Source organism: Triticum dicoccoides, chromosome 3B, assembly GCF_002162155.2.
Source record: "Triticum dicoccoides isolate Atlit2015 ecotype Zavitan chromosome 3B, WEW_v2.0, whole genome shotgun sequence".
Classification (NCBI taxonomy): Eukaryota; Viridiplantae; Streptophyta; class Magnoliopsida; order Poales; family Poaceae; genus Triticum; species Triticum dicoccoides.
Window position 1 is genome coordinate 428,870,548 of NC_041385.1, and position 11,488 is coordinate 428,882,035.

At 43.2% G+C, this 11,488-nt stretch overlaps 1 protein-coding gene and 1 long non-coding RNA gene across 2 annotated transcripts; both read left to right on the forward strand.

Moving 5' to 3' along the window:
• Positions 1–4,748: 4,748 nt before the first annotated feature.
• Positions 4,749–5,353, forward strand: LOC119279563. The gene is made up of 2 exons (XM_037560764.1): positions 4,749–4,919; positions 5,006–5,353. The coding sequence occupies exons 1-2, from the start codon at positions 4,749–4,751 to the stop codon at positions 5,351–5,353; spliced, it is 519 nt and encodes a 172-aa protein (XP_037416661.1).
• Positions 5,354–6,407: 1,054 nt separating this feature from the next.
• On the forward strand, positions 6,408–7,967 carry LOC119281337. The gene is made up of 3 exons (XR_005138384.1): positions 6,408–6,446; positions 7,675–7,750; positions 7,853–7,967. It is a non-coding gene; the product is annotated as an uncharacterized LOC119281337 (long non-coding RNA).
• The last annotated feature ends 3,521 nt before the right edge of the window (positions 7,968–11,488 follow it).

The following is an 11,488-nucleotide window of genomic DNA, read 5'->3' on the forward strand; positions in this document are numbered from 1 at the left end:
GGCCCCCTCAGATCCAATCTGAGGAGGGGGCGGCGGCCAGGGGGGTTGCCTTGCCCCCCAAGGCAAGGGGGGCATCCCCTTTAGGGTTTCCCCCAAGCCCTAGGCGCCTTGGGCCTTGGTGGGGGGCGCACCAGCCCACCTGGGGATGGTCCCCTCCCACAATTGGCCCATGCAGCCCTCTGGGGCCGGTGGCCCCACTTGGTGGACCCCCGGGACCCTCCCGGTGGTCCCGGTACATTACCGATAGCACCCGGAACTTTTCCGGTGACCAAAACAGGACTTCCCATATAAATCTTTACCTCCGGACCATTCCAGAACTCCTTGTGACGTCCGGGATCTCATCCGGGACTCCGAACAACATTCGGTAACCACATACAAACTTCCTTTATAACCCTAGTGTCATCGAACCTTAAGTGTGTAGACCCTACGGGTTCGGGAGACATGTAGACATGACCGAGACATTCTCCGGTCAATAACCAACAGCTGGATCTGGATACCCATGTTGGCTCCCACATGTTCCATGATGATCTCATCGGATGAACCACGATGTCAAGGACTCAATCGATCCCGTATACAATTCCCTTTGTCTAACGGTATTGAACTTGCCCGAGATTCGATCATCGGTATCCCGATACCTTGTTCAATCTCGTTACCGGCAAGTCTCTTTACTCGTTCCGTAACACATCATCCCGTGATCAACCCCTTGGTCACATTGTGCACATTATGATGATGTCCTACCGAGTGGGCCCAGAGATACCTCTCCATTTACACGGAGTGACAAATCCCAGTCTCGATTCGTGCCAACCCAACAAACACTTTCGGAGATACCTATAGTGCACCTTTATAGCCACCCAGTTACGTTGTGACATTTGGTACACCCAAAGCATTCCTACGATATCCGGGAGTTGCACAATCTCATGGTCTAAGGAAGTGATACTTGACATTAGAAAAGCTTTAGCATACGAACTATGATCTTTGTGCTAGGCTTAGGATTGGGTCTTGTCCATCACATCATTCTTCTAATGATGTGATCCCGTTATCAACGACATCCAATGTCCATGGTCAGGAAACCGTAACCATCTATTGATCAACGAGCTAGTCAACTAGAGGCTTACTAGGGACATGGTGTTGTCTATGTACCCACACATGTATCTGAGTTTCCTATCAATACAATTATAGCATGGGTAATAAACAATTATCATGAACAAGGAAATATAATAATAACTAATTTATTATTGCCTCTAGGGCATATTTCCAACAGTCTCCCACTTGCACTAGAGTCAATAATCTAGTTCACATCGCCATGTGATTAACACTCACAGGTCACATCGCCATGTGACCAACATCCAAAGATTTTACTAGTGTCATTAAACTAGTTCACATCATCATGTGATTAAGACTCAATGAGTTCTGTGGTTTGATCATGTTTTGCTTGTGAGAGAGGTTTTAGTCAACGGGTCTGCAACATTCAGATCCGTATGTACTTCGCAAATCTCTAGGTCATATTGTAAATGCTGCTTCCACGCTCCACTTGGAGCTATTCCAAATGGTCGCTCCACTATACGTATCCGGCTTGCTACTCAGAGTCATTCGGATAGGTGTTAAAGCTTGCATCGTCGTAACCCTTTACGCCGAACTCTTTATCACCTCCATAATCGAGAAACATATCCTTATTCCTCTAAGGATAATTTTGACCGCTATCTGGTGATCCACTCCTTGATCACCTTTGTACCCTCCTGCCAGACATGTGGCAAGGCACACATCAGGTGCGGTACTTAGCATAGCATACTGTAGAGCCTACGTCTAAAGCATAGGGGACGACCTTCGTCCTTTCTCTCTTTTCTGCCGTGGTCGAGCTTTAAGTCTTAACTTCGTACCTTACAACTCAGGCAAGAACTCCTTCTTTGACTGATCCATCTTGAACACCTTCAAGATCATGTCAAGGTACGTGCTCATTTGAAAGTATTATTAAGCATTTCGATCTATCCTCATAGATCTCGATGCTCAATGTTCAAGTAGCTTAATCCAGGTTTTCTATTGAAAAACATCTTTCAAATAACCCTATATGCTCTCCAGAAATTCTACATCATTTCTGATCAACAATATGTCAACAACATATACTCATCAGAAATTCTATAGTGCTCCCACTCACTTCTTTGGAAATACAAGTTTCTCATAAAGTTTGTATAAACCCAAAATCTTTGATCATTCCAACTCCGAGATGCTTACTCTAGTCCTTAGAAGGACCGCTAGAGACAGCATACCTTTTAGCATCCTTAGGATCGACAAAACCTTTCTGATTGTATCACATACAACCTTTCCTTACGAAAACTGGTAAGGAAACTCGTTTTGACATCCATCTGCCAGATTTCATAAATGCAGCTAATGCTAACATGATTCCGACGGACTTTAAGCATCGCTACGGATGAGAAAATCTCATCGTAGTCACCTCCTTGAACTTGTGAAAAACTCTTCGCCACAAGTCGAGCTTCATAGATGGTGACATTACCATCCACGTTCGTCTTCTTCTTAAAGATCCATTTATCACAATGCCTTGCCGATCATTGGGCAAGTCCACCAAAGTCAATGCTTTGTTCTGATACATGGATCCTATCTCGGATTTCATGGCTTCTAACCATTTGTCGGAATTTGGGCCCACCATTGCTTCTCCATAGCTCGTAGGTTCATTGTTGTCTAGCAACATGACCTTCAAGACAGGATTACTGTACCACTCTGAAGCAGTACGCATCCTTGTCACCCTACGAGGTACGGTAGTGACTTGATCCTAAGTTTCATGATCACTATCATAAGCTTCTACTTCAATTGGTGTAGGTGCCACAGGAACAACTTCCTGTGCCCTGCTACACACTAGTTGTAGTGACGGTTCAATAACCATATCAAGTCTCCACCATCCTCCCACTCAACTTTTCGAGACAAACTTTTCCTTGAGAAAGGACCCGATTAAAGAAACAATCCCTATTGCTTTCGGATCTGAATTAGGAGGTATACCCAACTGTTTTGGGTGTCCTATGAAGATGCATTTTATCCGCTTTGGGTTCGAGCTTATCAACCTGAAACCTTTTTCACATAATCATCGCAGCCCCAAACTTTTTTAGAAACGACAACTTAGGTTTCTCCAAACCATAGTTCAAACGGTGTCGTCTCAACGAAATTACTTGGTGCCCTATTAGAGTGAGTGCGGTTGTCTCTAATGCCTAACCCATGAACGATAGTGGTAATTCGATAAGAGACATCATGGTACGCACCATATCCAATAGGGTGCAACTATGATGTTCGGACACACCATCACCATGGTGTTCCAGGCGGTATTAATTATGAAACAATTTCCACAATGTCTTAATTGCGTGCCAAAGCTCGTAACTCAGATACTCATCTCTATGATCATATCATAGACATTTTATCCTCTTGTCACGATGATCTTCAACTTCACTCTAAAATTACTTGAACCATTCAATAATTCAGACTTTTGTTTCATCAAGTAAATATACTCAACATCTACTCGAATCATCTGTGAAGTAAGAACATAACGATATTCACTGCATGCCTCAGCACTCATTGGACTGCACACATCAAAATGTGTTACTTCCAACAAGTTGTTATCTTGTTCCATCTTACTGAAACCGAGGCTTTTTCAGTCATCTTGCCCATGTGGTATGATTTGCATATCTCAAGTGATTTGAAATCAAGTGAGTCCAAACGATCCATCTGCATGGAGTTTCTTCACGCGTATACACCAATAGACATGGTTCGCATGTCTCAAACTTTTCAAAAACGAGTGAGTCCAAAGATCCATCAATATGGAGCTTCTTCATGCGTTTTATACCAATATGACTTACATGGCAGTGCCACAAGTAAGTGGTACTATCATTACTATCTTATATCTTTTGGCATGAAAATGTGTATCACTACGATCGAGATTCAATAAACCATTCATTTCAGGTGCAAGACCATTGAAGGTATTATTCAAATAAACAGAGTAACCATTATTCTCCTTAAATGAATAACCATATTGCGATAGACATAATCCAATCATGTCTATGCTCAACGCAAACACCAAATGACAATTATTCAGGGAGTGTGCGATGTTTGATCACATCAAACTTGGAAATACTTCCAACACATATCGTCAGCTCACCTTTAGCTAGTCTCCGTTTATTGAGAGAATTCCTTATTTGGCCCTTTCTTAAATTTTGGTTCCCTTTTTGGCCCTGAAAATTTATTTTTTCCTTCTTTGACACCATAACTTTATTTTCTTCCTTCCACGACACTTCCGTCATTCTTTGCCGTTAACGCCGTCAACTATGACAGGAAAGGTCGTATTTACCCCTGGTTTATAGCACACTAAAAAAAAGAGGAAAAACGAACCCTCCCTTCTGCCCCCGATTCCCCCATCTCCCCCCGATTCCCCTTCTCCTCCCGAGACCTAAACCTAGCGCGGCACCCAGCGGCGGCGCGGGCGAGGCACTCAGTGGCGGCGCATGGAGGTGGGCGAGGTGGACGAGGGCCATGGGCGAGGCGGTCATGGTGGGGAGGTGGGGGGCGGCCAACCCCTGGAGGACGGGCGAGGCAGCCATGGTGGGGAGGCGGGGGGCGGCCAACCTGTTGACGACGCGCATTGAATATAATAAATTAGATCCTCCAATGAATATAATAAATTAGATCATGCACCACACATTGAATATAATAAATTAGATCCTCCAACGAACGAAGGAAGAAAATATCCCAATATGGCAGAGTTTAAATTGGCGCTTTCTCAGCATGCAATCAAACATGAATTTGAGTTCGACACCGAAAAGAGTGCACCACATAGGTTCAGAGCTTATTGTTCAAGAAGGGATGAAGATAAGTGTCCATGGAGGATATATGCTTCTACAATGGAAGATGAGTGCACAGTAATGGTAATTTTCTAACTTTACTCATGTGTGCTTAATTTGTGGTCATGGTCTTTACTCTAGTACTAATTTTCTATGTTCATCTTTTGTAGGTGAGAAAGAACCCTTGTGGTCATGATTGCTCTAGTACAAAAAGAAAAAAGAAGTTGAAGAATGCAAACAAGCGGTGGATATGTGAGCACGTGAAGGACTGGCTAATTGAGGATGCAACTCTAGGACCAAAGGCATTGCGAAAGAAGCTTAAAGAGCATCATGGAATCGACATCAACTCTAAGAGAGTCTATATGGGTAAGTTGCTAGCCTTGAAGGAACTATATGGTGATTGGGATACAAGCTTTGATAATCTGTATAGTTTCAAGGCGCAAATTGAAAGTTGCTGCCCCGGTAGCATAGTGAATGAACCTGCCAGCCCTGCAATGGGCACACGAAGCAAAAAATGAATCCTGCCAGACCTGCAATGAGCACACGAAGCAAAAGGAGACTTAGCTTGTGATTCTCATTGGATCCCTTTCTATATCATGATTCATTTTGGAAACTTTTGAGCTGTCTATGTAATCTATATGTGAACCTGGGCTTTTGTACGTGCTATATGTGACCTTCATGTGTTGTATTTGACATGATGTGAACCTGGACTATTATATGTGAACTCTATGTGAACCTGAATGTGTGTAGAGGACTAAATATGTGGACTGTTTGCGTATATGTGAACCTGGACCAAGTTTCTATGAACTTTTTGTTTGCATACATGTGAATCTGCTCCAAGTATATTATAATTTGTGCATATATGAACTGTACAGGGGATATATCATCAAAATACAAGGGAGGTTCTGTCCAATTATCCAATTAAAATTAAAGATGTGCTAAATAGCAGATTTGGTTTCATTTGGTAATGTATCTCTCCTACTATTAAACAAGAAAACTAGCGCGGACGAAAACTCCGCCAGAAGCGAACGAAAGGTCCACCTCACCCGCGTCACCAAAATTAGCGCTAGCCTCCATCTAATCTAACCCCGAAATTAGCGCTAACCTCTCCAGCCGCACAAGTCTCCCACAGCTCGGCGGCGCTCGCTCCCCCTCGCCTCTCGGGCCGCACCGGTCTCTCCCCTCAACGCGAAATAGGCGCACGCAGGGCGTCCGCCGGCAAATAAGGCCGCGAGCGATCCAGCGCCTGCATCCCTCGCCTCTCCGATCGCACCGATTTGCTGCCTAAGCATGAAGTGGGTGCATGCAGGGCGGCCGCTGGCGAGTGATCCGGTGGCGCTATGGCGCCTGCATCCCTCGCCTTTCCGATCGCACCGGTCTGCTCCCTAAGCACGAAGTGGGTGCATGCAAGGCGGCCGCCGACGAACGAGCCTGCGGCGCGGCGGTCTGCTCCCTACCGGTTTGAGATCCGCACTGGTCTCCTCTCTGCTGGCCATTCTACGGGAAAGATCGCTGAGTACTTCATCTAAATCTGCCGCAAACGACCAGCACTCTGTGCCAAGAAGTGGAAGTATTTCCTCCCTCACACATGCTCCCTGCCTCACATGTGATGTAAGTATCGCATCCCTCACATGTGCTTCCTGACTCGCGTTCTTCTACAACATAGAGTATATGTGGATCAAATTACTTCATGTCTGTAACAAAATTACATATCCTATGTGACAATGGGTTATTTTTCTCCTTCGAAATTGAGGAGCTGGGAGATAATGCCACAGAATAACATAAGTATTTCTGTTTGAAGTGTGTATACTATCCTGATAAAATCCTCAGAACGCAGAAGTGTATGCATTCTTGGTTTCATGCACCATATTATTGTTCATGTTTGAGAGATTGGTTTTTAGCATGTGAATCTGAGCTTCAAATACTTTGCCTGAGAAACTTCAGTTATTGATAAACGACAGAGGATGAAAAATATTCAGTGATGTCTCAAGCATTTCACTGTAACTACATTCTTGCACTTTATGCCTCATTGATTCTGTTCTGTTGCAACCTGTCTTAAGGTGCATCTGCTCCTTCATTTCTTAATCACTGTTTCTATACAATTTGATGGCGAAAAAGCGTGGTGGTCGTGGCTGTGTTATTCATCGCTGAGAGGAAGAAGAAAAGGGGGACAAGGAGCAATCATGGGCTTGGCCGGCGTGCTTGAGTGAAACATGCCCGTTTTAGTGTGGGTCGAGGCACTAGGGCACGTTGTCGGTGTGGCTTGGTCGGTCATTCCCTAGCTTAATCATCATGCGTTTGGCTGAGGAAGCGATCGCTAGCGCCAACCAGTACTCTGGCAGGCAAGTACCACAACAATTAGTGTGACGGTCGGCATCAGACTGCGCAAGAAGACGGCTCTGCTCCAGCCTAAATGCTGGAGCCAGTACTCCCGTCTTCTGGAGGAAGGACAACAGCCTCTGGTAGAGCAGGACGACAACAGCTTCACAGCGTCACCGAAGTCCGTGCGGTGGCTAAGTTCGGCATTAGCCTAGCTGCTAGCCAGAAGTTGGAGATGAAGGGGAGAGGCAGGGGTCAGCAAATGCAAAGGGGCAGGGGTCACCATAGTTGTTAATTCGTTTTTTCTGAATTTATAGCGATGCAATATAAGTTTCTGAATTTCTGTCAACTGAAGATCGTGCATAGTAGTGGTCTATTGATAGTACTGGTCAAGGTGTCAAATACTTTGTTTTTGCTTTGCATCAAACCATTTCTTTTCTGCTCTGGAGTTTAGAGTCAGCCCCACCTTGATTTTCCTCCGTCCTCTGCCACTACTCCTAAATGTATTGGAATTCAGCAGGTCATGAAAATGGACGGATGTGATAGCGAAGGAACCAGAGGGAATGATACTACTGTATCAGCAATGGTGTTGATACGTAAGTACTCCATCTATTCTACATTCTTGTATCTTTTCACAAAAAGCTATCAAACTTGTGTACTGTCATGCCTTCTAATTTTTCTTGTTAATTTGCACACAGGTAGAAGATACAAAAATGAGGAAGATACTAAAAGACACATAGATGAGTAACACAGATGAGAAATTCATATGCCCATCATGTCTTGGATGAGAAACAGTATGAAAACTTCAATGAAAAATTCAGCACTGCCAAAGCATTTGGAAATGCTACCAGAAATGAAAAACAATTAGGGGGTAGATGCACTAGAGGAAGGAAAGAGGAGCTCCAGTTTGATCCCATACTTTGTGTCATAATTTCATATCGATTAATTCTTATGTCTCAATGATTCACTCTATAATTCTCATTGACAAACTTTGGGCAGTACCTTGATGAATGTACTTCAAATCTTTACTATTAAAGGGTACGTTTGTTTTGGTATGTTCGCCTCCTTCGCTACATGGCACCTTTCCATCATTTTCATTTTCAATATATTAAGTGAAGCTTTCTCTTTTTTATTTAATTTGTGTTGGAAAGGAGGAATACATATTTTTGCTACATAATAGTATAAATAAGATAAGGAAGAGGGTATTGCAACTAGCAAGGTAGCCTGTTCACAGTATGACTGTGAACTTCCTTAAAAATATGTATGGTTGTTGTATCCTACAAAACAATATAATTTTCCATGATTTTTCTGCGGTTTGCAAGACTCAAATCTTCAAAAAGCACACGTCTTTTCATATTGAAAATGTACCTATGTTGAAACTTTGTCTGTCAGTCATTCAGTTCGAAGTGAAAACACACAGAAAACTGTACTGTTAAGAGGTGTTGTCTCCTGTGCATGGATCAACCTGGATGGTGGGGGGGTGGATCGGGGACGTAGCGGTAGCGGCCAGGTCTGGTGTAGTTGCCAGTTATCTTCAATTCAGGCCTTGAAATCTCAATATTTGAACGATCAGAATCTTCCTTTCAGTTGAGTGCATGAGATTACTTTGGAAGCAAACTGCAACTTTCTTGAGGTGCCCTATACTAAACTGGGAGGTGCTGGGAGGCTGATGCTTAACTACCTCCGGATGAAACTGACATCGAGGTGAGTAGTGCCTACTTTATTCTTTTAGTATGAATTGATTAGCATTTCATAGAAACATGATGTATTCCCTCCGTCCCAAAATTCTTGTCTTAAATTTGTCTAGATACGGATGTATCTAATACTAAAACATGACTTGATACATCTGTATTTAGATAAATTTAAGACAAGAATTTTGGGACGGAGGGAGTATGTGATATATTTGAATCATCACTTCAATTTCATGTGCATTGGTTGAAACGTGCGTTGCACGTGCATGTCTACTAGTTCAAGACAAATAGATCACATCACCATTGCTTTTGACTTCCAGTTTACGATTTTTGTCACAAACTACACCAAGGGTAAAAAGGACTTTTCATGTCAGATTTAACGGTGTTAGTTGCCAAAACTGACGGAAATGTCATATAGGGAACAAACTGAAATTTGAGTGCCAGAACAGGAAGAATTTTTTTACTAGGGCCAAAAAGGGAACCGAAATTTAAGAAAGGGCCAAATAAGGAATTCTCTCCCGTTTATTCCGTAGCTCTTTTATTTTGAGTTACTAACACTTAGCAACCGAACCGATATCTAATACCCTGGTGCTACTAGGAGTACTAGTAAAGTACACATTAACATAATGTATATCCAATATACTTCTATCGACCTTGCCAGCCTTCTCATCTATCAAGTATCTAGGGTAATTCCGCTCTAGTGACTATTCCCCTTATCATAGAAGCACTTAGTCTCGGGTTTGGGTTCAACCTTGGGTTTCTTCACTGGAGCAGCAGCTGATTTGCCATTTCATGAAGTATCCCTTCTTGCCCTTGCCCTTCTTGAAACTAGTGGTTTCACCAACCATCAACAATTGATGCTCCTTCTTGATTTCTACTTTCGCGGTGTCAAACATCGTGAATACCTCAAGGATCATCATATCTATCCCTGATATGTTATAGTTCATCACGAAGCTCTAGCAGCTTGGTGGCAATGACTTTGGAGAAACATCACTATCTCATCTGGAAGATTAACTCCCACTCGATTCAAGTGATTGTTGCACTCAGACAATCTGAGCACAAGCTCAACGATTGAGCTTTTCTCCCTTAGTTTGCAGGCTAAGAAAATTGTCGGAGGTCTTATACCTCTTGACGTGGGCACGAGCCTGAAATCCCAATTTCAGCCCTCGAAAACATCTCATATGTTCCGCGACGTTTCGAAAACGTGTTTGGTGCCTCAACTCTAAACCGTTTAACTGAACTATCACGTAGTTATCAAAACGTGTATGTCCGATGTTCGCAACATCCACAAACGACGTTTGGGGTTCAGCACACTGAGCGGTGCATTAAGGACATAAGCTTTCTACTGTCCGCATAATCGCTACTGTCAACTTTCAACTATATTTTCTCTAGGAACATATCTAAATAGTGGAACTAAAGCGCGAGCTTACGACATAATTTGCAAAGATCTTTTAACTATGTTCAGGATAATTAAGTTCATCTTATGAACTCCCACTCAGATAGACATCCCTCTAGTCATCTAAGTGATTACATGATCCGAGTCAACTAGGCCGTGTCCGATCATCACGTGAGACGGACTAGTCATCATCGGTGAACATCTTCATGTTGATCGTATCTACTATACGACTCATGCTCGACCTTTCGGTCTCTTGTGTTCTGAGGCCATGTCTGTACATGCTAGGCTCGTCAAGTCAACCTAAGTGTTTCGTGTGTGTAAATCTGGCTTACACTCGTTGTATGTGAACGTAAGAATCTATCACACCCGATCATCACGTGGTGCTTTGAAACGACGAACTTTCGCAACGGTGCACAGTTAGGGGGAACACTTTCTTGAAATTTTAATGAGGGATCATCTTATTTACTACCGTCGTTCTAAGCAAATAAGATGCATAAACATGATAAACATCACATGCAATCAAAAAGTGACATGATATGGCCAATATCATATTGCTCCTTTTGATCTCCATCTTCGGGGCTCCATGATCATCATCGTCACCAGCATGACACCATGATCTCCATCATCATGATCTCCATCATTGTGTCTCCATGAAGTTGTCTCGCCAACTTTATTACTTTTACTACTATGGCTACCGGTTAGCAATAAAGTAAAGTAATTACATGGCGTTGTTCAATGACACGCAGGTCATACAATAAATAAAGACAACTCCTATGGCTCCTGCCGGTTGTCATACTCATCGACATGCAAGTCGTGATTCCTATTACAAGAACATGATCAATATCATACATCACATATCATTCATCACATTCTTCTTGGCCATATCACGTCACATAGCATACCCTGCAAAAACAAGTTAGACGTCCTCTAATTGTTGTTTACATGTTTTACGTGGCTGCTATGGGTTTCTAGCAAGAACGTTTCTTACCTACGCAAAAACCACAACGTGATATGTCAATTGCTATTTACCCTTCATAAGGACCCTTTTCATCGAATCCGATCCGACTAAAGTGGGAGAGACTAGCACCCGCTAGCCACCTTATGCAACAAGTGCATGTCAATCGGTGGAACCTGTCTCACGTAAGAGTACATGTAAGGTCGGTCCGGGCCGCTTCATCCCATGATGCCGCCGAATCAAGATTGGACTAGTAACGGTAAGCATATTGAACAACATCAACGCCCACAAC